We start from the raw sequence: 24,955 nt of genomic DNA on the forward strand, positions 1-24,955 counted from the left end.
AATTATGTGGATGAGGTTCATGCAACACTTCTTAGCTGTCAAACCACCAAGTGTTGGTTGATACAACAGGGACTAGCGTGCCGGCAAGCACGTGAACCTTGGAAGAAAAAAATCTTATGTCTCTTGTGTGATTGGATTTTTCCCGGTGATTGGATTGACTACATTATGATTGGTTCAATTTCTCGACACAGCGGTATAATCACCCTACTCACTCCTTTACATTCTTGCAAACTAGTTGTCAAGCTCTTTAGTGTAGCTAGTCTTTGAGAACTTGTTAGTTTGGTTAGTGTGGCTCTTTAATTAGTCTTTGAGAGCACACTAGCTTAGTGAGTAGTGACTTAGCTTTTGTGTGTGATAGTGATCATAGCAACTAGAATTGTTTAGATATGTGGCTTGCAACCCTTATAGAGTTAGAACAAAATTGCATTACGCCGTTTGTCATACTAATCATTTGCTCTAGTGCCTTGTAGATTTTTTAAATAGGCTATTCACCCCCCTCTAGCCATATTAGGACATTTCAATGCTGCCATTTTCAGAGCAAGAGGCATTGATGGTAGCAAAGAGTATGAATAGGTGTAGTGCACCGGGACCAGACGGCTTTGGCCCAAGCTTTTACACAGCAACGTGGGGGATAGTCAGCGAAGATGTCATGCAATTCCTGAAAGATTTTCAAGATGATAATGTAGATATGGAAAGTGTTAACAAGTCCTACATGGTACTGCTGCCAAAGAAACCAGATGCCAACACCGTGGAGGCTTTCAGACCCATCTGTCTTCAAAACTGCTGTGTAAATATATTGGCCAAGATTTTGACAACCAGATTGCAGACGCAGATAACAAAGTTACTAGATGTTGACCAAACTGGTTTCATCAAAGGGAGGTCTATAACTAGAAACTTTGTTTATGCCACGGAGCTTGTACAATGCTGCCACAAAAGGAAAGTCCCAACACTGGTGATCAAATTAGACTTCGCTAAAGCTTTTGATATAATCAACTAGGACTCACTGGATGTTGTGATGCATGCTAGAGGTTTTAGCGATACTTGGAGAAGATGGATGCACAACATCTTGCAGTCCTCACGTTCTGCAGTCTTGGTAAACGGATGCCCAGGACCATGGATCAATTGCCACCATGGCCTAAGGCAGGGGATCCCATCTCACCATACTTATTCATCTTGGTTGCTGATGTGCTCCAGATACTCATCAAACAATCAACTCAGATCAGGCACCCCATTGTTGATAATGTGAGCTGCTCGGTGTTGCAATATGCCGATGACACGCTGCTTCTAGTGCGAGGAGAGCTGCTTGATGTCCAGGCACTTAAAACCCTGCTTGATCAGTTTGCCAACGCAACAAGTCTGCAAGTCAACTTTACAAAAAGCACTGTAGTGTCGATCCATATGGATGAGAGGGCTATGGAGTCATGCATTTCAGCCCTTGGCTGTCGCAAGGAAGGCTTCCCTCAAACTTATCTAGGACTGCCCTTATCAAACAACAAGTTGCGCCTCTCTGCGTTTGCGCCACAAATTGCAAAAGGCGATAAATGCCATGCAGGATGGCAGGCCTCTCTTCTGAATCAGATGGGATGTGCATCTCTAGTCAACTAGGTTCTGGACAGCCAACTTATATATGCTTTGTGTGCTCTAGCCATACCTCCTGGTGTCATAGATCAAGTTGGCCACAAGCGACGCTCTTTCCTATGGTCTGGGACAGCAAGCTCGAACAGAGCAGGGAATCTGGTGGCATGGAATCACGTTTGTGATACAAAAGAACAGGGGGCCTTGGATTGAAAGACCTTGGAACCCAGAACATATGCTTGCTGCTCAAACCGATCCATAAGCTACATCTTGATACTAATTCATCGTGGGTTCAGTGGGTGCAGGAAAATGCTAGTGTCGCATCTCTAAGAGGCAACCTACATGGCCAACACTGGGACATGTTGTGCTCCATATTGCCAATTTATCAGGCTATCACCACTGTAACTCTAGCTAATGGAAGTACAACGTCCTTCTGGCATGATGTATGGGAAGGGGAAGACTCTATGTGTCGGTGTTTTATAAACCGGACTAGTAAATTTATACGATTACCGTGCTGCTCTAGAAGATGATGGTAACATCTAAAAGAAATGAGGATTTATACTGGTTTAGGCCAGAGCCCTACATCTAGTCCTCAGAGATGATCGAGTGCGTGTTCCTCGCTGGAATGCTCTGAAGTTCTTACAATGAGGGGTGCAAGAAAGGTGAAAGAGGTAGGAGAGCTAGAGCTAGAAGATGAATTGGCCTGAAGGGAAGCTTCAAGAGTCCAAAGATGTGGAGAATGAGAGAATGTGAGTATGTCTGGAGATGGTGCTCTTGGCTGCCCTTATATAGAGTTTGGGGCTACGGCAGGTACAAAGATGAAGGTTCTCCCGACCGAGGGGTCGTGAGCATGAGGGAGGGGCCTATCTAAGTTGGCTTGCAAGCTACAACCGTCTTGTGGTGCATGTCTGGGCGTGGTTGTCATCATAGTCTTATGCCACGTCATGGTAAGGTGTGGCGTGGTGCCACTATGTTGGCCGTGGCAGCACTGCTGGCACGGTGGTGGTTCGCTAGCCGTCCTATGCGACGTGGTTTCCGTCGTGGCCTTCGTCATCGCCTCCTGGTCTCCTAGGGGCGTCGTACAAGAGTTGGTAGCCGCCCCCAGGTCGTCGATTGCCGGGTTTGCTTGTGGAGTTGGTGGCCACAATCTCGCCTCCGGGGTCGTGGCTCCCGTCGGTTTGGGTGGCCTCTAAGTCAAGGCCTCCGTCATGGATCCCATCTCATGGTGGGTAGGATCGTACATGCGTCTTATTGGTCCATATTTGGATGGTGGGTCGCCGTACTAGCAGTCACTGCTGTGCGGTGTTGTCTTGTTCGTGCTGCGTGGTGCATGGATGGTGTTTGACCAGACCGAGGTGACCGCACGCTTGGCTGGGTCTGACCTCTCCTCGTTACTTCCCAGGGATCGGGACGATGGATAGGTCGTGAGTTTCTTATGCGTCCTGCGGCTAAGTCTGATGAAGGGGTCGGGGTCGACCTTGGCCTTAGCGCTTGGCTTGGTTTTCTTGGATCAGCTGGGCCTCAGTCATTCGGGTTTTTGCTGGCTGATGTATCGTGGACCGCTCGACCTACTAACTAATCATTGCTTTAAGACACTCGGGGATAATAACCCGACACTATGGCTGATAGGTTTCCTCAGTTGTTCAGTCATTGCAAACTCCAAGAGCTTACAGTGGAACAGGCATGCGCCTTCAGCAACAACTAAGGACACGCCTATCAGCTATGGCAACTGAACAATTCAGTCAGGTGACGCAAATCCTAAATCAACTGACGTTGACACAAGGAAGAGACAAACGCCGAAGTGTGCTCTTAAAAAAGAATGGTGATTTGGACATCCCGCTGATCTACAAGGCACTCAAAACAGCTAACCCCCCTGGAATGCTTGGAGCAAGTTCGTATGGCAAAACAAAGCGCCGCCCAGAGTAAAGTTCTTCACATGGCTGCTCTCTCGAGGGAGAATTTAGTGCAAAACATTAAAAGACAGACCCAGTGCCAGAGGCTCCCATATGAGTAGAGTTTAGTGCAAAACATTGCTCCAGAAAAAGGTAGTAGTAAGCACCACCACCTGTGAAGTCTGTCCGACCGTGGATGAAACATCAGAGAACATAATTTTTGGCTGCACAGCAGCTTGTCAATTCTGGAATGCAATTCAAATAACAACTAATCAAAACTGGTCAGTTCAGGCTCTAAGGGAGATACAACCACCAGATCATATACAGGCAAAATACTTCAGTACCTTCTTGATCTTATGATGTTGGAATATCTGGAAAAGGCGGAACAATCCGGTATTCAGAGGTGAGTGAATGAGCTTGAATGTAACTTTGGCGGCCTGTAAATCTAAAGCTTATCTGTGGGGAGCATGACTGCCACAAGAAGATCGAACCATTGCGACGATTTGGTGCTCTGTGTTGTCAAACGAAATGTGATCATATACAGCAGCAAAATGTAAAATGAAATGTTTGTAAACTTATCTGTGGCTTTGAGAGCCAACAATCAATGAAATGCTCAGGTGGGGAATTCTCCCCCTAGACTTATAAAAAAAATTACTACTGCACGCACGTTATCTAAAATTTGTGGAACTTCGTCACTTTGAAGGTTGATGGTTGTTGTGTACCATTGACTTTAGCCTTTTAGCAGCGTCCCATCGCTTAGGCCTTTTATTCAGACTTATGCTAGATTTCTAAGATTTATGCTTAATTTGTAATGGAGTTATGATGATTATTTGGATGCAATTACTAGTTAAATTTGAGGTAACTAAAAATTTGGATATGTCAAAGGAATGTTTTATTCGATTCTTACAACATCCTTAATCTTGGTTTTGAAACTCCCCTCCATACGCCCGACTTTTTCCTTAATTATAGTAACATGCATAGAATATTCTGATGTACTCCTGGCTCAGAAGTTCTTTTTTGCCTAGGTATGGAGTAGACCATTCCAAATTCTCCCTGCTGATTCGGTGTTGGACTTGTGCTGAAATCCTTATTGATAGTGTACATAGTCTTTGATGTATAGGTTTCTGTTGATGTTGAATTGCATATCATCACGACCATGTTTGAGTGTAACCGGTAGTAGGGGCGAAGCCAACTCTAAATTTATGGCGGTGGACTGCTAAGATGACATATATAATTTGGTAGAAAAACAAGGTAAAAGTTTATTTAGTTAGTGGAATTTTTTTTCTTACCGTGGTGCATTGGCACCGGGCAAGCTCAACGTGTAACTTCGCAGCTTAGCTCCTAACTAGTAGGTTTCTCAATGAATTGCAATCACATTAGTTCCCAACACAACTAATCTATTATCTGTCTTGAAATGTAAGGGATATGTACATAGCTAGTGAACAGTACAGAATGTACGTAAACAGTGCACCCGACCCAATAACTTTTTTTGGTTTCTCTTTATATAAAATCTTAGTCGTCTTCAAATTTTGTATGAGCATGTATCCTCGCATCATCTACCCATTTATATTTTCAGTTGATATTTTCATGCATATTTTGATGGTTGGTTTTAAAGTGGGTAACAAAATTTATATTAAGCAAAATCACTTAGGCCTTATTTAGATGTAGTAGGATTGACATCAATCTAGTTTCACTCTAATCATAAAATCCGATAACATCCCAACAAAACCATAGTTTAAAATAAAAACTATCGTGCAGGCTGGTCGGGCCTGTTGCAACGCATTGCGTCCGAGTACGGCCGTCCGACCGGGACGGGCACTAAGAACGGAGCTCACAGACTACAGAGCTATCCGTTCCGTTGCGTGCTCGTCTCCCACTCCACTCTCTACGGTCCACGGCGGCCAGCAGCGCTTGCCACTTTCCCAGCCACCCGCCGCCTCCACGTGGCGACCCATCCAGCCATCAGTTCCACCTGGCCTGCAAATCCGGCGCGCTACTAACCGCCGGGTGGCCCGAAATTTCCCCAGCCGCAAGCCTCGAAACCGGAACAGCAATGGCAGCAGCAGCCGTTGCCTCCAGTTACACCCCGCGGCCGCTCCGCTTGGCGCAGCGCGGGGCGCTCGCGCCCCACCACGTCAGCGCTCCGCCGCCCTCAACCCGTTCCCGCAGGCCGCGGCTCGCCGTCTCGGCCTCGGCCGGGGTGGAGGCGGAGACCAGCGGGTCCGGGCGGTTCTACTTCAACTTCACCGGGTTCCCCTTCCCGCTCGGCCCGTTCCTCAACCGCCGCACCATCCGCACCGAGGTAACCTTCTCGTCCGCCCGCATGCCGTCTCTCCTTTTGCTCGCCGTCGACGACTGGAAGGGAAATTTCCTCACTGTTTCTCGCGTTGGTGTGCGCCGGCCGTTGGGGTGGGACGAATGATTGGACCAGGCGGTGAAGGGCAGCATATGGCTGTTCGAGCAGGAGCAGGCGCTGGGCTTCAGCAGCGTCTCCACCAACATCCGCATGACCGTCATCAAGCTCAAGTCCGGCGGGCTCTGGGTGCACGCGCCCATCGCGCCCACCAAGGAGTGCATCCAGGCACGCACCCTGCCCGGCCCCATATACCACCTCTTGTTTCTTCTTCCAGCGAGTTCTGCTCATGCTGATGCAATTGGTTGCAGCTGCTCAAGGAGCTGGACGCGCCGGTGGAGCACATCGTGCTGCCGACCTTCGCGTACGAGCACAAAATCTTCGTCGGGCCCTTCTCCCGGAAGTTCCCCAAGGCTCAGATATGGGTGGCGCCCAGGCAGTGGAGCTGGCCAATCAACCTGCCGCTCGAGTTCTTCGGGATCTTCCGGGCCAAGCCTCTCAAAGATGAGGATGACGCCACGCCCTGGGCCGCCGAAATCGAGCAGAAGGTGCTCAGCTCACCGGAAGTTGGTATTGTCCCTGCAGATGTTCAGCATTGTTTCGTGCATTGCTGCATAGGAGTCTGAATGTCACTTTGCTTTCAGGGATTGGGCCATATGTGGAGGTGGCGTTCTACCATAAGCCTTCAAGGACACTACTGGTGACCGATGCTGTCATCTTTGTTCCTCAACAGCCACCGGAGTGTATCAGCAAAGAATCTCTGTTGGCATCTGCAAAGAATGGACTGGCAGTGAAGCTATTGAGCAAAGGGAAGGAGGTTCCCGACGAACCAGTTGTTGACAATAAGCTAAACCGTCAGAAAGGTAACTACTAACTACAGTCAAACCTTTTTTTTTGGTACAGTGGTTACCAGTTTGTCACTACATTGCAATACAAGAAGACAAAACAGATGAAGTTTGCTAACTGTAATTCTTACATTTGAACGTACCACGCCCCGTTCGAGAATAGTTTCATTCATTGTCAATGAACTATCATGTGTAGACAGGTCAAATTTGCAATTGATTGTTTCTTTATGAGACTGAATAAGAACTTTACTACAAAATGTTTGTCCTACCTTGGTAATTTTCGTTATCTCTGAAGTCTGAAGTTTCTGTGAAATCATGTCCCAGATGTTTAGACTACTGATTAGCGATTATGCTATGTTTTCTATGTATTGTTCTGAGTTGGTAGACAACGGAAATGAGTATTCTTTAGATATTTAATTTTCAGGTCAAAGGTCAGTTTTGTGGAAAAATTACAGTATGTTGCTATCTTCAATAGTACAAGGTTATGTACCACATGTCCACATCAATACTGACTGATTCCTTGGTTATTTTCAATAGGGTGGGAGAGAATGGTGCTTCAAATACTATTTCTTGGTCCGTCAAATCTGCTTGAGCCAAATGCAAGTTTTGCTCAAATGTCGCAAAAATTGATTGTCTCACCAATTGTCAAGACACTTGTTTTCAGCAAAGTTCCGGAGAAGGTAAGTTCTTGTGACAGTTGGAAAATCTAGCATCACACATCGTTCTATTGATGCCTTACTGGATGTTACTCCTGTCACGATCTCATAGACACATTTTCTTGTTGTTTAGAGAGGTAGTGTAAGGGATCATAGTCATTTTGAAGAGAAAAAAAGGACCATAGATGCATTATGATTTCACTGTCTTCAAGTAGACTTGCGTATTATCATTTGGTGTCAAATCGTCATTTTGTTATTACACGCCACCATCACAAACCGTTTAGCTTAGTAGCATCCATCTTTCAATTCTATGGTGGCTGTTAATCTTTTCAGTAACAAAAATAATAATGATGAATATTATATCTTCCTTATTCAGATTATTGTTAGATATAACATTTCTTTATCATGTGATCTTCTGATTTACAGAACTGAATGTTTCAGATAGTTGTGGAATGACCCCACCTGCAGTCTTTCTGTCTTTTCTGATATTTACATCCAATCCACACTTAAAAAGTTTACAATACAACCATTTCTAATATGTCTGTATTTGATCTATACTGGATCACTAGTTCTCCTTCGTTGCCCTAGATAAGGCAATGTGGCAATGTCAACACTACAGCTAGTACTACGTAATAGTATTCTGTTCAAACTAATCAAGATCATCTGCTTCGATCGACAGGTGAGGGACTGGGTTGACAGGATTGCGGCGGACTGGCGATTCCGACGGATAATCCCTTGCCACTTTGCAGCCCCGATCAACGCGAGCCGGTCAGACTTTCTGGCCGCCTTTGCCTTCCTCGACGAGTTCCTCCCCGAGCGCACTGCCAGGGCGCCCGGTCTCTCACTGCTCTTCGCCTCCTTCATGGGGAAGGCAGCTAGCTACTTCCCTCCGGACGACATGAAGACACTCTCGTCTCTGGACGAGTTCTTGGTCTCTGTTGGCGCTGTCAAGAAAACCGTCTCTGGGAGGAAGAGGTGACGCCCGGTGGATGTGCATGGTTTTATTTGTAGGGATAGTTGCTGCAGTGCATGCTTGAAGCATGGTGACACTGTCGAATTTTTATGTGGTTAGTGGGCAAGTATGGTGCATTAGGCTACAATCTAGGAGAGTACATATGTCTTCTTGCCTTCAATAGAAAGCCAGGTTTTACAGCATATCTGCATATGGAATTTACCTGCTTGGAGCATACCGGAGTAGGTATGTTTTGCCATGTTTGAAGTGTCCGCTTACCACGGGATGGTGAATTCGGTGTTGCTCATAATTCAGGCTGCAGAATGCACAAGACTGGGGGCGCTATCTACGCACGGGCCATCGGCAAGGAGTTACTTCTCGGCCCGATCCAGGCATTGCAGACTGCTCTGTTTCAGTTATTGCTGCAGGACTGCCTCCACGAGCAGGCGCACGCCAAGGTTTCTTTCACGCGGCAGGGCGTCGAACAGCAAGCTCATTATGACCACACGCATCGCAGCTCACACTTCACAGGTCGAAACGCTTGCTGCGTCGCTTATTATTATTACCTGACACCGACGGAAGTTTCTATTGCACGGACGTCTTGAAACCAGCCGAGCGCCTCGCGGGTTTCGTTGCGAGGTCCGTCCGATCTCCGCTCGCGCAGCGCCGCCGCACGTCCACCCGATTCACCGCGGCCGTTGCGCCGGGAGGGGGGCAAGTCTGTCAGGCGCGCGGAGTGCGGCGGGGACCGGGGAGATTTCTCATTGGCGACGAAGACGGTGCAGTGCTGTCAGGTGTCAGCCTGTCGCTGTCAGTTGCAACTCTGGACTCATCAGAGTTTACTCCTAGTACTGACGCCGTCGTCAGGCACCGGCAGTTAAAGTTCGTTATGATAGCCCGACCAGAAGTCGTGGAAAGTTACCGCGCCAAGACCGTGCATTTGTGTTCGCTGCCCGCTGCGCTGAGGCTGTGACTCACTGAGCACGAAGAAGGCGCGTCGTGCCGTCGTCGATGCTAATTGCCACGGCAGCATCAATGCGGAAGGCGAGACCGTGGAGCGCGCCATTAATTTCGGCATCCTCCTTTTGCAGTCACAGGAAGAACCAGAGCGCATTTACTTGCGGCGCTGCCCTACCCCGCAACGCCGACGCCGACGCCGACCACAGCGAGGAGTATAACGCCCACATGACCTCATCTGCAGCCCCCGAGCTCTGCAAAGAATCCAAACTGAACCGAAAAGATGGCGTGTCTGGACTCTCATTTCGCCGGAGCCGGCGGCCGGGGCGAGAAGCCGAGAATGACATGAGCGAGCGAAACGACAAAGTTCTGCGGGCGTTACCGCGAGAAAAAGGAACTTCCAGTTTTCTACTAGTGAACAATGGAAGCCAAGAAGGCTGCAACTACAGGGGACCCCAGCAGCAAGGAACAGAGCAATGGGAAAAAGCCAAGAAGTCAAGAATCGGAAGGAAGACGAAGCACGAGCCTATACATGGCACACGTATCTACTCTACTAGTATCTCTGTTATTGTCATGCACGCGGCACGCCCAGGCGTCGATCGGTCCTCCATTGTAAGTCCTTTCCGGAGGCGTGGCGTCGGCGTCGGCGTCGAGGCGCGTGCCGGCCGGAAAGCAGGAACAAGAGAGGCCGACGAGCGGTGCTTACATCGCGCGAGGAGCTCGGCGTCTAAGAAACGGTGAACTGACCGCCGCCGCGTCGTCGTCGTCCTTCGTCGTGGCGCGCGGCGCGCGTGCGCCTCAGTTGTGCAGTGGGTTCGGCCCCGTAGGCACGAGCCGCTTGGCGACGCCGTAGCGCACGTCGATCTCCTCCCCGCCGCCGCCGTCGCGGCCCGGAGGCGGCAGCGGCAGCGGCAGCGGCAGCGGCACGGGCCGGTGGTGGTGGTGCTGGTGGTGGCGGTGCCCCGCGGCCCCGACGCGGCGCCTGAGGTGCAGTGTGTGGCACCAGGAGGGCGGCGCCGGGTGCGCGCCGCGAGGGTCGCACATGCGGGCGAGGAGCGCGTCGGCGGCGGCGGACGGCTCGGGCGGAGGAGGCCGGCTCCCCGCGCGTGGCGAGGGCTGCTGCTGCAGCGCCGCGGCGGAGAGGACGAGCAGGGACGCCACGAAGAGGAGGCGAAGGCCCCGGCACCAAGACAGCCCCATGGCTGCTGCGGCCGCGCGCGCCTGATCGGTCGGGTGGCCCGTCCGTTTCTTGCTCTGGTTCTTGGAGAGGAGGACGAGGACGCGCGAGGGAGACAGGGGGACTGGGATTTGGGAGGGGAGAGGCACTGGCAGACGAGGCAGAGGGACGTGAGAGCGAAATTAGGAGGGCGGTGGGCTTTAAAAGCTGTGGCACGAGGCGCATGAGGAGCTGGGAGAAAAGTGAAAAACAATAAAAACGCTAAAATTGAAAAGATATAGAGTATTAAAGAAATGAAAATAATGTTTTTTTTTTGCTTTTGTCGTAACTCTGATTTTGAGTAAAACATACCCTTAATGTCATCATTGAATCATCTACCTCTTTTACAAACAGTTTTGTTATATCATACAGTGAAAAAGATCATTCCTACATCTGAATTTTATAAGCATGCTATACAAAATAGTTCAGTTGTTTTAGAATTAAGAAGAGTTGCACACCAAGATTAAAGGTGTTGTAAGACCATCTCTAAGAGACTTTTTAATCTCACTCTCTAAATTATCATTTGGAGAGTCATTTGAATAGAATTCGTTCTCCATATCTTTTCACCCTCTAATATATTTTTTGCTCATAAAAAAATTCTATTTCTAGCAATAAGAAAGAATGTAGTGAATATTCCTTCCCCCCACCTAAAAATAAGTTACACTAAATTCTACCTAGAAATTACACCAACATAAACACTGTAATAGTAGTAAAGTCAAATGTACATCCTATGTTGACGTTAACTAAAATTAGAGTGTGCGAGAGAAGATTTTCACCCTAAACGGGTTAAGTGGTGCATATTCCAAATAGTCATTCTTATGAGACTGAATTTTAGAAAAATGATGTTATATTGTACTATCTCCGTTCTAAATTATAAGATGTTTTCTAAATATATTGCTTTTAATATGTATCTAGACATAGTGGCCCTGTTCGGCTTACCCCATATTCGGCTTGTTCGGCTTCTTTTTTCAGCCGGAACAGTGTTTTTCTCTCACAACAATTCAGCTGGAACAGTGTTTTTCAGCCAGTTTCAACCAAGTTTTAGACCAGCGAACGGAGCCTGTGTATATCTAAGTGCATGTCAAAAGTTATACATCTAGAAATGTCAAAACGTTGCATAATTTGGAACAAACAGAACAAAAGGAGTAAGATACATCGGTAATCGGAATTCTACCTCCGATGGTTTTTGTTTCAAATCCTAACACCCTACTAGAAATGACGAAAGTACGCTGTATATAGTTTGATATGGTCATACTTTAGTATTTAGGTCCTGTTTGGTTTCCATAAGTAAGGTGACTTATTAAATCAGGTGACTTATTAAGTCAGGTGATTGAAAACCAGTGACTTATAAGTCATGCCTGTTTGGTTGTAGATGACTTATAAGCTCATTAAAGGTGTGGGTCCCACACGAAAAAGGTGACTTATAAGTTTTAAGCAGGGGTAAACCAACTTAGGCCTTGTTTAGATCACCTCCAAATTCCAAGTTTTTTCACTCTCTCTCCATCACATCAATTTTTAGCCGCTTGCATGGAGTATTAAATGTAGATAAAAAAATAACTAATTGCACAGTTTAGTTGGAAATCACGAGATGAATCTTTTGAGCTTAGTTGGTCCACGATTGGACAATATTTACCAAATAAGACGAAAGTGTTACTATTCATCGGTTTGAAATTTTTTGCAATCTAAACATGGCCTTAAAACTTATAAGCAGGGGTGACTTATAAGTTGGTAGTGTTTGGCAAAATAAGTTATTTTTTTTCACTTTTTAACTTATAAGTAGGTGACTTATTTGGAACCAAACAGGGCCTTAGGTGAATGCGTGAAATTATGACGGTAAAAAGGGGGAGAAGAATACATGCTTAAATGAACCATTTATTAGTGGCATGAGAAAAGAATATTCAAACAATTTGGCACACTTTTAGTTGGGCATTAGATGTGAAGGATAAAAAAAAAGGTGACATATAAGAGGTAAATGGAAGACTCAAATTTTCTCCTGGATGAGACAAGTGATATGTTGGCTCTATGTCAAAGATGAACATGAGCCTTTATTATAACTCTTCCCAAGATAACGTAGTCACAACATGCATACCGACCTTAGGTGGAGGCTAGAAAAGTGTGGAAGCCAAAACAACGATGAATGGGTGAAAATACGAAAACACTTCAAAAATTGGCCTAGCTTGTTTCAAAAAATGACCTGAGTAGATTTTAGAGAAAAAGGAAAAAGCTAGTGAAAAAGCATCAAGACCCCTAACTGAGTTTTGGTGTATTGATGACCATGCAATTAAGGGTATAATGATATCATTGTAGGTGCATGACAACACAAAGAAACCCTCAAATTTCAAAAGAATAGGGCAAGAGGATACGTGACAGCTTAATTACATTTTTATATATAATCAAGGAAGGTAGAAAAGAAACCGTGACAACTGAATATTTCAAACATACTCCATCTATTCCAAATTATAAGATGTTATGGCTTTTCTAGATATATTGCTTTTACTATGTATCTAGACATATTGTATATCTAAGTATACAAAATTTACGTATCTAGAAAAGTCAAAACGTCTTATAATTTGAAACGGAAGGAGTAACAAATTAACATGCCTCAACTTCTGAAGAAACAGCTAGACTATAGAAATCACATGTCATTTGTCATAAGCAACAATTCATAAATGCAAACAAACTGCACAGATCCAAATTACTATATCAGCATGACTTGGCCAAAGAACACGAGGCAACATCAGTTCAGGAGAAATCTTCAGCCAGCAAGGGTACAATCAGAATATGGTAGCTTTGTGACTCATCGATCAACGATCATACTGAGCATGGCAGACAAGAAATATGGGATTATCCAAGATCCTAAACATTTCAGTTGAACAAAATGATCCAAGCTACAACTCTCAGTTCTAAAGCTGGTACTAGTACAGTAGTACAATTCTGCAACAAAATGCAATTAACAGAGAGGTCGTCTGAGCATAGAACTGCCCTAGTTCTAGAGTCCACAGTTGTACATACTCTACAATTTGAGAAAAAAAATCCCTCATGAAGCATCAGTGGGAAACAGCAGTGGAAATGTAGCAGCGAGATGATGAACCACAAGATTATAAACCTTAATGGCATCACATGATGCCGATGACAAGTTATCTTCTTTCACCCGCAACCGGCCTCGACTCCATGTGCACAGGCATTGGTGCTGCAAGCCCAGGCTTAACATAGGCACTTCTCTTGCTAGGCTTCACCTCATCAGACTCAGCAGAGCTGGAGCCTTCAGAGCCCTGATCAACTTCATTTCCATTCTCTGTCTTTTCATTGATCGTGTGAACCTGACCATTACCGGAGAAACTCACCTTCTTGCTCACAGTCGGGCGACCTGCCACCAATGCAGCATTGCAGCCGTCATGGTACTCGTCGGCCATCACCATCTGCTGCTGCTCTTTGATCAGCACCTTGTCAACGAACTCCAAGATCCGGGTGAGCTCCCGGCTCACCGCGCGCTTGCCCTCCCGGATCATCGGGTCCCCTCCCTGATCCAAAACCCAATTCAAAACCCAGCACACCGTGGCATACGGACCGAAGTGAACGAGTTCATGGCAAGGGTTCCATCACCTGGATAGCGTCGAGCCGGAGGAGGAGGCCCATGGCCGCCTCTGAGACGGCGGCGGGGTCGGCGCCCCCGCGGCGGCCGGAGAGCGACCCCCGGATCGCCGCGGCCTTTGACCGGAGCACGGCGAGCTCCTTGAGCTGGCGCAGCGTCCGGGAGCGCCGCGCCAGGAAGCGGCGTAAGTGGGCCTGGATCGTCCGCGCCGCGCGGTCACTCGCCGCGGAGGGCGGCGGCCCCGTGCGCGCCGGTCGCCGCGGCCGCGGCAGAGGAGGCGAGGGCGGCGATTCCGGTTCCGACTCGTCTCCCTCCTCCACCTCTTGCTCCTCCTCCTCCTGGTAGCGGGCCGCGCGGCGCGGGCGAGAGTTCGGGTGGGGCGGTCGGCGCGCGGGAGCAGGGGCGGCGAAGCAGCGGGGAAGGGCGGATTCTATCGCGGCCACCCGACGCAGGAGCGAGTGGAGCAGGAGGTGGCCGTGGTCGCCGGATGGATTGGGCTTCAGCTGCTGCGGCGGCGGTGGATGGGTGTAGGCATGGGGCTTGGCTTCCTGCTGCTGGTACTGGTACTGGTACTGCTGGGGGTGCGGATACGGATACGGATAGGGATTCATCGCGTGGTGCGCGGCGGGAGGCGGCGGCTGGGGCTGGGGCTGCGGCTGCGGCTGAGCAGGCGCCGGGGTGCTGAGGAGGAGGTGGGCGGCAATGGCGTGGAGGAGTTGGTCGGACGCGGCGGAGCAGGGCGGGGCCGGCGCGGGTGCCGGGTAGTAGCACGGCGCCGCGCCCGCGCATCCGCAGCAGCAGGAGCAGCAGGCGGGCGGGGCGGGGTCGTGGTGGGCGTGACGGGGCATTGGCGCGTGATCCGGCGGGGGTTTCTCGGCGGGCCGGGGCCGGGATCGGCGGCGGCGGAGAGGGTGTCACTGACTCACATTCACATCGGGAGTGGGAGAGGCAGGGGAAAGGAGATGCGCTTTGGAACGGAGCCCATGTGCCGCCCGCTGCGGCCTGTCCAGGCCGGCAAGCAAGCGCCCAACGGGCACGCCGTGGGTGCGCTCGTGCCGCCGCGGGTTTTCGCTCGCTGACTGGTGGGGCGTCCTGACGTCCGGCACGGGGTTTATTATCTGCTGTCGATTGCTCCAACTGCGAGCCCGTGGACTTTCACTTGGGAAGTGGAGGTTGGGAGGAACCGCCGGCCCGGCCATGGCCCGTGGATTTTCTATGGGCCGGCCATGGCTGTTTTGGCCTTCTCGGGGAGTTGCGTGTCGTGCCGTGCCGCTCTCAACGGAAACTCACGAAGCTCGGCTGGCCCTTCGGTCAGAACTCAGAACTCAGAACTCGGAAACCTGAAAGTTCATCGTGCACCAGCAAAACAGACGGCGTACGACTAGTGCTGTACCGGTGCCAAGTTCCCAACCAGAGAGATACGAGTAGTCGAGTACGACGAATGGGAAAGGAAACTGGAAATCTGTGCGGTTCAAAGTGCAGCCCTGTAGGCGTGAACTCACCGGCCTGGCTTATCAGTTATGGACACTATTTTTCTCTCTCAACAAATCAGCTTCAGCCGGTTTATCAGCCGTAGAAATCATCTCCCGAGATCTATTGACATCTAGCGAGGGATTCAAATTTCAGAGTATCAACTACAATGTCACATATGCTTTCTTTCAGTTTTGTAAAAAAACATATGCTTTCTTTCAGTTCTGTAAAACAAAAACTACTTCAGTTCTACGTTAAGTGTTGACACTGCCTGCGTTAGTACTTATTATGCCAACTGCCACATGTGTAGCAATCCTACTATCAATCATACTATCCTAGTTAGCTAGCTAGCCACTAGAGACGCTCTAAGGGCGTCCTCAATGACCGGCTACGTCGTAAGCTTCGTCCCACGTGAAAATATTAAACAATGAAAAAAACATCTCTCTAGCGACGAGGTAATCAGCAGACGATTTCGCTAGGATCAAGGAATTGCGAGAACAGATTTACGGCAATGCTCTGCAGGTGGGGAGGAAGGAAATAAGATAATATTTCTTTTCATTCTCTCACTTCCGGCTGAAAGCATCTAGGCCCTAGTTGTATTTCGATGATTAATGACAATACGTAATTACTATGAATAATGTGTATTTTACATAGGCAATTAAGTTAGGTCATGGTAATGGTAATTGATTGGACAATCATGGTTGTCATGCCCCTACGATAGAAATTATTTCGGTTTTCAAAGGATTGACGACAAGGTTAAGGATGGACTAGTTCTAAGTGTCGTTTGAAGTTGAAGAGACACTTAGAGTAGTTTAGGACTTTGTTTTTCCTTTGACCGTATTATTAAGGGGGGTATGGACGGGTAGCTTGACCTAGGTGAGTCTAGTGAGTTAGGTGTGGTGCACATTTGTTTAATCTAGAACTAGATAGCTCTTAAAAAGCCCTTAGATCAATTGGAGCAAACTCTATTCTCATATGATCGAGAGTTGGAAGTGGATGAAAGGTTAAATGTTGACCGGACGCTGACGTAGAGTCCGGTCAGTTCATTTGATCAAGGTGAAATCGTCTGGCGCGACTGGACGCTGAGAGGTGCCGGTCGACTCCAGTAAGGTTTCAGAGAAGGAAAATCGTGACCGGACGTGTCCGATCATAACTTAAACCCTGTGTTTCGGGGAGAACTGACCGGAGCGTCCGGTCACCCCGCAGAGGCCCATAACGGTTCGTTTTGAACATGGGTGTATAAATACTTCCTGCATTCGTGTAAAGGGGTACTTTTGCTCATTCCAACAGCTGAGAAACACCTTTGAAAGTGCCAAGAAGGGTAAGGTCCTAGTGAGGTGATTGAGATTTGATAATCCAAAAGAGAGCCCTCATTAGTGAAAGCAAGAGTAGCAAAGTGTGCATCAACCCTTCTCATTAGGCTTGTCATGGTTAAGTGAGAGTTCATGCTTGTTACTCTTGGTGATCGCCATCACCTAGACGGCTTGGTGGTAATTGGGAGCTTGGTGATCATCCGGAGGAGCTTGTGGATGACCCAACTCAAGTTGTGAGCGGTTGTGGGTGATTCACCGTGACGGAGTGTCAAAGAATCAACCCGTAGAAAACACTTGATCTTTGCGCGGATCAAGGGAGAGCTACACCCTTGCGCGGGTGCTCCAACGAGGACTAGTGGGGAGTGATGACTCTTCGATACCTCGGTAAAACATCGCCGTGTTCCTCCTTCTCTCTTTACTTTGAGCATTTACCTTGAGCAATTCATTTCTTGTCTTTACATTCATAGAATTGCCATGCTATAGTAGAATTGAAACTTATGTTGTAAGACTTTTTGTGCGGTAGAACATTAGAAACACTTTCTAGTCACAAGGGGTGAAGTTAGGCTAACCGTAGGATTTAATTATTGCAAAAAATTAGAATTAGCCCAATTCACCCCCTCTTGGACATCTTGATCTTTCAATTGGTATTGGAGCCTCGTGCTCATGTATTTAGACTTAACCGTCTAGAGAAAGATGTCTCACAGGGATATCTTTGAGGGGGATAATTTTCCTTATTTGAAAATCCGCATGGAGGCGTATTTAGAAGCTCTAGATGTTGGGATACTTAGAGCCGCCTCACAAGGCTTCCCAAAACCTCGGGATGCCACACACCTACAAGGCGATGAGGTGAATTACGAGAAATGGAATGCAAAGGCTCGAAACACCATCTTTAGAGGTCTTTGCAAAGATGTGTTCAACCGGGTGAGGAACCATAAAGATGCCCATGCACTATGGTCAGATATTTATGCGCTCCATGAGGGAACAAAGAGCGAGCGTGAGGAACGCTATCATCTTGTCATTAAAAAGCTAAATTCATTTGAAATGCTTCCTAAAGAGAGTGCTAATGAAATATACTCATGCTTGAATGTTCTTGTAGAGGAAGTCAATGGGCTTGGACTTACTCAAATGCAACCATCCGATATTGTAAGAAAGATTTTAAGTGTCCTCCCCATTGACAAATATGGACATATTGTGACCGTGCTTCATCAAGGTGATCTTTCCACCGCTACACCAACACAAATCTTAGGAAAGATCAATGTTTATGAGATGTACATGCACATCACACCATAAGATGGCTCATCCTCTACTAAGAAGAAAGACAAGGACTTAGCATTCAAAGCTAGTCAAGAGAAGGGCAAAGCAAGGCTTGAGTATGAGAGCTCAAGTGATGATGAAATTGATGATGCAAGTCTTGCTCTCATGGTGAGAAGAACCGCCAAGATGCTAAAGAAGCTTAACAAGAGTGGCATCAAGTTTGATGGCAAGAAAAAAAGTTCTTCACTAGCTCTAGAAGAAAGTCAATCTCAGAGATGGATTGCTATAATTGTGGAGAACTTGGTCATTTAGCACACCAATACACAAAGCCTAAGAAAGACAAGTACAAGAACAAGTATAAGGGCAAGAAAGATGACTCAAGTAATGAAGAAGAAGATGAGAAAAAGAAAAACAAGCCATACAAGAAGAAGGATGGCAAGAAAAAGGAATTCCACAAGAAGAATAAAAGTGGGAAGGCATACATCGTCGGTAATTGACTCACTGATGTTGATTCATCAAGTTGTTCATCCGATGATGATAGTGATAATGAGAAGGTGGCCACCATTGTGATTGACTCTTCATCATCTTCACCAACACAACCGCTATCATCCTCTACACACCTATGCCTTATGGTCAAGGGTGAACGAAAGATATCAAATGATGATGATAGTAGTAGTGATGATCATGCTAACAATGATGATTGTGATAGTGATAGTGATGATGATGAATTTGAATCACCTTCATATGATGAACTTGTCAAATTGCTAAACAAATATACTAGGATCATTAGAAAGACTAGAGCTAAGAATGACAAGCTAGAAGCTAAGAATGATTCTCTTTTACCTAAATGTGATATAGCCGAAAAGGCTAGTGTTGAGGTTAGAGAAGCAAATGATGCTATATCATCCAAACTCAAGGAGCTCAAATCTTCTAAGAAAGAGCTTAAAGATAAACATGATAAATTTGAGAGGATACACAATGAGCTCATCACTAGCCATAATATGCTAAAAGAAGAATATATTACTCTTAAGATTAATCATGATAATCTTGTCATTGCTCAAGAATTTCTATCCAATGAGCCACATGATGCTACTAACAATGTTGTTAAGATTGATATAGCTACATCATGTTATGATTTGATCATTGAGAGCATTGAGCAAAGTTCTATTAGCAAGGGCAAGTAAGTGATTGAGACCGATAATTATGATGAGTATGTCAAGCTCAAGAATGACAATGAAAAGCTAAAGAAAGATCTTGAAGAGCTCAAAACCACTAACACTATAATGCTAGAAACTCTTGATCATGATGGTGACTTGATTCTTGAGAATGAGAAGCTCAAAGAAGAGAACAAGAAACTCAAGGAAGAGAAAAACAATGATGCACTCAAGGAAGAGAACAAAAAAACTCAAGTTGGAGAAAGAGCATCTTAAGATTAGATCGAGCAAATTCACAAGAGGCAAGCATCTTCAAAGTGAGCTACTAATGAACACCATCATAAAGATGGATAGAAAGTGGTATTGGGTACTTGGCAAACCAAGAGAAGAAGGCTCAAGCTCAATAAGAACATAAGTTAAAGCCAAAGCCAAAGAGATATGTTGAGTGTGGACAAGAAGGCCACTTTACCCATGAGTGTCAAACTCCACCACCACAACCCTTGCCCAAGCATGCTAGACCTTTTGTTTTCAATGCTCATTACATGCTTAGAAATGATTCTAGTGGAAAGATGAAAGTCATGTTCTTAGGACCTCCCAACAAGAATAGGCCTAAGAAAATTTGGGTAGTAAAGTTACTTGTTGAGAAGGTGAAGGGCCCTCAACAAGTTTGGGTTCCTAAAGTTTGATCTCTTGTGTGTAGGTGAACTACAAGACCGGTGGAAGTGATTGTGTTATTGATAGTGGTTGCACACAACATATGACTGGTAATCCTCATATGTTCACCTCACTAGATGAAGAAGTAGATGGACAAGAAAGAATCATATTTAGAGATAATTCAAAGGACAAGGTTAAAGGATTGGGCAAAGTGGTAATATTAAATAATCATTCTATCTCAAATGTGCTATATGTTTCTTTATTGAGCTTCAACTTGCTATCCGTTGGATAATTGTGTGATCTTGGTTTCCAATGCTTGTTTACCGAGAAGGAATTTATTGTATCTAAGAAGGATGATGATCAAGTGATATTCAACGGATTTAGATACAACAACCTATATCTAGTGGATTTCACCTCCGAAGATGCTAACTTAAAGACTTGTCTATTCACCAAAACAACACTTGGGTGGCTATGGCATAGAAGACTTGCTCATGTTGGGATAAGCTCACTCAAGAAGCTAATGGAGAATGATTTGGTGAGAGGGTTGAAGGATGTGAAGTTTGAAAAGTACAAGCTTTGTAGTGCATGTCAAGCCGGCAAGCAAGTTGCAAATACTCATCCAACAAAAGCTTTCATGTCAACCACAAGAGTGCTAGAGCTCCTTCACATGAACTTATTTAGACTTACAACATACAAGAGTTTGGGAGGAAATTTTTATTGTCTTGTGATTGTTGATGGCTATTCAAGATACACATGGGTGTTCTTCCTTCATGACAAATCCGAAGTTACATCATGCTTCAAGAAGTTTGCCAAGAGAGCACAAAATGAATTTGAAGTGAAGCTCAAGAAGATTAGAAGTGACAACAGCAAAGAATTTGACAACACAAACATAGAAGCCTATTGTGATGAAGTTGGGATCAAGCATGAGGTCTCCACAATATATACTCCTCAACAAAATGGTGTAGTTGAGAGAAAGAACCGGACATTGATCACACAAGCAAGAAAAATGCTTGATGAGTACAACACTCCCGAAGCTCTATGGGCGGAAGCTATCAACACCGCATGCTATGCATCCAACCGCCTATTCCTTCAAAAGTTTCTTGGCAAGACACCTTATGAGTTGCTCAATGGGAAGAAGCCGGACGTATCCTTCTTTAGGGTGTTTGGTTGCAAATGCTATATCTATAAGAAGCGGCAACACCTAGGGAAGTTTTAAAGACATTGTGATATTGGTTTTCTTGTTGGTTACACATCAAAATCCAAAGCATATAGAGTATTTAATTATGCCATCGGCTTGGTTGAAGAAACATATGATGTGGAATTTGATGAATCTAACGGCTCTCAAGGAGCACATGAGAATCTTGATGATGTAGGTGATGAACCATTGAGGGAGGCCATGAAAAATATTCCGGTTGGAGACATCAAGCCTAATGATGATGAAGATGATGTACAAGTGATCAATCCACCTTCTTCATCAAATGTGCCACAAGATGGTGATCAATATGGGAGAGTAGAAAATGAAGACACTCATGTCTCCCATGAGCAAATGGTGACACAAGCACATGATGTTGATGCTCCACAACCTCCCCCTCAAGTGGTTGATAGAAGAAATTCACCTCTACTACAAGCTCATCCACAAGATCTCTTCATAGGGAGTCCATCAAAGGGAGTAATGACTCGCTCTTAAAAGCTTACTTCATTTATTGAACATCACTCTTTTGTCTCTTGTTTTGAGCCTACTAAGGTAGAAGAAGCTCTTCAAGATCCAGATTGGATAAATGTCATGCATGAAGAGTTGAACAACTTTACTCGCAATGAAGTTTGGACTTTTGAAGAGCGACCACAAGGTGCAAGAGTCATTGGAACAAAGTGGGTGTTCCGCAATAAGCAAGATGATCAAGGTGTTGTTGTGAGGAACAAGGCAAGACTAGTTACAAAGGGGTTCTCTCAAGTTAAAGGTTTGGATTTTAGAGAGACCTTTTGCATTGGTTGCAATACTAGAAGTCATCTGTATCCTCCTTGCATATGCATCACATCATGAAATGAAACTATATCAAATGGATATGAAAAGTGCATTTTTAAATGGCTTTATTAATGAACTAGTCTATGTTGATCAACCTCCCGGGTTTAAAGACCCTAGATATGCTAATCATGTTTATATGTTGTCCAAGGCGTTATATGGGCTTAAGCAAGCCCTAAGAGCTTGGTATGAGCGTCTTTGGGACTTCCTCATTGAGAAGGGATTCACCATTGGGAAGATCGACACCACACTATTCACCAAGAAGCTTGATGGACATATCTTCATTTGTCAAGTGTATGTTGATGATATCATCTTTGGATCATCAAATGAAGATTCTTGCAAAGAGTTTGGTGAATTGATGTCGAAGGAGTTCGAGATGTCAATGATTGGAGAGCTTATATTTTTTTTGGTTTTCAAGTCAAGCAAATGAGAGAAGGAATTTTTATCTCTCAAGAGAAATATACAAATTATCTTCTCAAGAGATTTAAGATGGATGAATGTAAGCCAATCAAGACACCAATGTCAACTAATGGACATCTTGACGTAGATGAGGGAGGTAACACGGTTGATCAAACTCTCTACCGCTCTATGAATGGTAGCTTATTATATTTAACCGCATCTAGGCCCGACACCATGTTTAGTGTGTGTATGTGTGCTAGATTTCAAGCTAATCCTAAGGAAACTCATTTGATTGCCGTTAAAAGAATCCTTAGGTATCTTAAGCACACACCAAGTATTGGCCTTTGGTATCTCAAAGGAGCTATATTTGAATTAGTTGACTATTCTGATTCGGATTATGTCGGTTGCAAAGTTGATAGAAAAAGCACATCTAGAGGGTGCCATTTTCTTGGTAGATCACTTGTGTCTTGGTCCTCCAAGAAATAAAATAGTGTGGCTTTGTCCACCGCCGAAGCGGAATACATTGCCGCTGGTGCTTGTTGTGCACAAATACTTTATATGAAATAAACTTTGCTAGACTATGGTGTAGTTCTAGAAAAGGTACCTCTTTTGTGCGACAATGAAAGTGCGGTAAAACTTGCAAATAATCCGGTTCAACACTCTCGCACCAAGCACATAGATATCCGCCATCACTTTCTTAGAGATCATGTTGCAAAGAATGATATTTCATTAGAAGGTGTAAGGATCGAGGATCAATTGGCGGATATCTTCACTAAACCGCTAGATGAGGCGACTTTTTGTCGATTACAAAATGAGCTCAATGTTCTTGATTTTAGTAACTTCACTAGAAAATGAGCTTGTGTTGTCCCTTACATTGCATTGTAATATACATCATGTTTAATTTTTGGTAATGCACATAGGGCTTGTCTAACATGGTTAAGATAACCGTCGAAAAGTGAGTGAAGAAGCTTAACCTTGGATCAAACCTGACAAGCAACTAGATTTACTTTCAAGTATTGCATTGCATATGCATGAATGTTGTTTTATCATTTCTCTTCAATTGCCCTCTTATTGTCTATTTTCTTAAAAAGAATTATAGCCTAAGGCAAAATATTTTGAAAATTTTGAGGGTTTGAGAGAGGTCACTCACATCAGTCCCAATTGGTGTTTATTTGGGTCTTATTGAAGTTAGGACTTGATTGGGAACAGGCAACACGAAGGAACTTTGAAGATTTGCTAGAAAAGAGTGACCGGACGCTGCACCAGACTCTAAAGTTTAGCATTCGGTCAGTTCACAGGAGGCGAACCTTGCTACGAAGGAGTGACCAGACTCTATTGTCCAGCGTCCGATCAGAAGGCATTCCTGCGTCCGGTCGATCGAAGACGATGAAGACAAGTTGGACCGGCCTCTGGCTGTGTCCGATCAGTGGTGATCGAACTCGTCCGGTCGCGATTCTAGGGGTTTTTGACCTCTCTAGAATCGACCAGACTCTGGCTGGCAGCGCCCGATCATTGTCACCGGAGCATCCGGTCAGTTGAAATCATGCGGGTTCAGGACTTCTTCTTCGTTTCCTTTTCTGTCTTGTCGAGGGACCCCTTATAACCGCAGCGCCGCCATGACCTAATCACGTACCCCGTGCCAACATCGCCATCGCCCGTGCCCTAGTTGCCAAGTTGCCGCACCCACGTCTCTAGCTCGCCGCGCCACCCTGCTCTAGCGCCTGCGCCACCGTGACCTCACCCCGCACTCATGCACGACGACTACGCCCGCGCCTTCACATCGCTACATCCTGAGCCACTGCACCGCCGCATCCTAAGCCGCCGTGCCCTACTCATGCCGTGCCCATGCACACGCCTCGCTCCCCGCCACTGTGCCCGAGCCCTATGCCAGCGTTGCCTCTATGCCAACAAAAGCACCGCTGGTGCCCTAGCCGCCTTCATCAGCGCCGCCGTGCCATCTCCCAGCACTGTCTTCCCACGCTAGCAACTCCACGCCCGATCCAGCGCAACATTGTCTCGCCAAACCCTAGCCTCGCATTGCCGTCCTGATGGTTCCCCACGTATTGTTCCTCTGCTCTTCGATTTGCCGGTTCATCAGATAGCAAGCCCTCATCTCCAATTTCATATCTATTGCTTGCTTCTTAGGGTTTTGTATCTCTAGATATATTGTAATTATTCATATATCCGATCTATTCTAATGTTCAGCGAGTCGGTGTTTCTGAGGTCATCTTGGCAGTTGTCAGGCAACTCAGGGCCAAGCTCGCGAGTACAGATCGAGGCCAAGCCTCGGAAGTGATAGTTGGCAGTTGATCTTTGTCTGAGGCAGCAGTTCATTTCAGATGGCCTGTGTCAAGAATGTCGGTGGTGGTCCAGGTGATGAGGATCCGAGGCATCTGCCTCGCTTGCCTACTGATGCAAAAGGCGACGAAGAAGCTTGCAACGAAGAAGCGCAAGTATCCAGATGATGATATAGCTAGAGCAGCTGTAGTTGCAGACGCCACAGAGCGTGCAGCGGTAGGAGGTGCTAGGAGTGGTGTAGTGATTGCAGACCAGCTTTATCCAGCTTAGAGGGCCGCTGTCTAGGAGATTGAGCGTCGTCATGGTGGTCCAGCTAGGACAGCCATGGTTGGAGGAAGGCGTGTTGCTATTGATG

The 24,955-nt window shown here is 46.2% G+C and overlaps 3 protein-coding genes across 4 annotated transcripts; 1 reads left to right on the forward strand and 2 right to left on the reverse strand.

Annotated features, from left to right (window-relative positions):
• The first annotated feature begins 5,476 nt into the window (after nt 1–5,476).
• Nucleotides 5,477–8,476, forward strand: LOC136511964 (uncharacterized). Its single transcript, XM_066505972.1, has 6 exons — nt 5,477–5,769; nt 5,899–6,048; nt 6,132–6,390; nt 6,465–6,683; nt 7,203–7,345; nt 8,001–8,476. Exons 1-6 carry the CDS (start codon nt 5,521–5,523, stop codon nt 8,298–8,300), a joined length of 1,320 nt encoding a protein of 439 aa, XP_066362069.1. The 5' UTR covers nt 5,477–5,520; the 3' UTR covers nt 8,301–8,476.
• Nucleotides 8,477–8,539: 63 nt separating this feature from the next.
• LOC136511967 (uncharacterized) lies at nt 8,540–10,558 on the reverse strand. Its single transcript, XM_066505975.1, has one exon. The coding sequence runs from the start codon at nt 10,428–10,430 to the stop codon at nt 10,029–10,031; it is 402 nt and encodes a 133-aa protein (XP_066362072.1). The 5' UTR covers nt 10,431–10,558; the 3' UTR covers nt 8,540–10,028.
• Nucleotides 10,559–12,830: 2,272 nt separating this feature from the next.
• On the reverse strand, nt 12,831–15,519 carry LOC136511965 (uncharacterized). Of its 2 annotated transcripts, XM_066505974.1 has the most exons (3): nt 14,050–15,519; nt 13,553–13,967; nt 12,831–13,459 (listed from the first exon to the last, which is right to left on the reverse strand). In XM_066505974.1, exons 1-2 carry the CDS (start codon nt 14,884–14,886, stop codon nt 13,584–13,586), a joined length of 1,221 nt encoding a protein of 406 aa, XP_066362071.1. In that variant the 5' UTR covers nt 14,887–15,519; the 3' UTR covers nt 12,831–13,459; nt 13,553–13,583. The 2 variants fall into 2 exon arrangements, with proteins under 2 accessions (XP_066362071.1, XP_066362070.1); XM_066505973.1 differs by having other exon boundaries at nt 12,834–13,967; nt 14,050–15,518.
• Nucleotides 15,520–24,955: the final 9,436 nt, after the last annotated feature.

Source organism: Miscanthus floridulus, chromosome 16 (assembly GCF_019320115.1).
Source record: "Miscanthus floridulus cultivar M001 chromosome 16, ASM1932011v1, whole genome shotgun sequence".
NCBI classification, from domain to species: Eukaryota; Viridiplantae; Streptophyta; class Magnoliopsida; order Poales; family Poaceae; genus Miscanthus; species Miscanthus floridulus.

Coding starts and splice junctions, on each gene's coding strand:
- LOC136511967 (XM_066505975.1), bottom strand. CDS start 10,430: ATGGGGCTGTCTTGGTGCCGGGGCCTTCGCCTCCTCTTCGTGGCGTCC.
- LOC136511965 (XM_066505974.1), bottom strand. CDS start 14,886: ATGCCCCGTCACGCCCACCACGACCCCGCCCCGCCCGCCTGCTGCTCC. Junction 13,968..14,049: donor TCCGGCTCGACGCTATCCAG/GTGATGGAACCC, acceptor GTTTTGGATCAG/GGAGGGGACCCGATGATCCG.
- LOC136511964 (XM_066505972.1), top strand. CDS start 5,521: ATGGCAGCAGCAGCCGTTGCCTCCAGTTACACCCCGCGGCCGCTCCGC. Junction 5,770..5,898: donor GCCGCACCATCCGCACCGAG/GTAACCTTCTCG, acceptor TGATTGGACCAG/GCGGTGAAGGGCAGCATATG. Junction 7,346..8,000: donor TCAGCAAAGTTCCGGAGAAG/GTAAGTTCTTGT, acceptor TTCGATCGACAG/GTGAGGGACTGGGTTGACAG.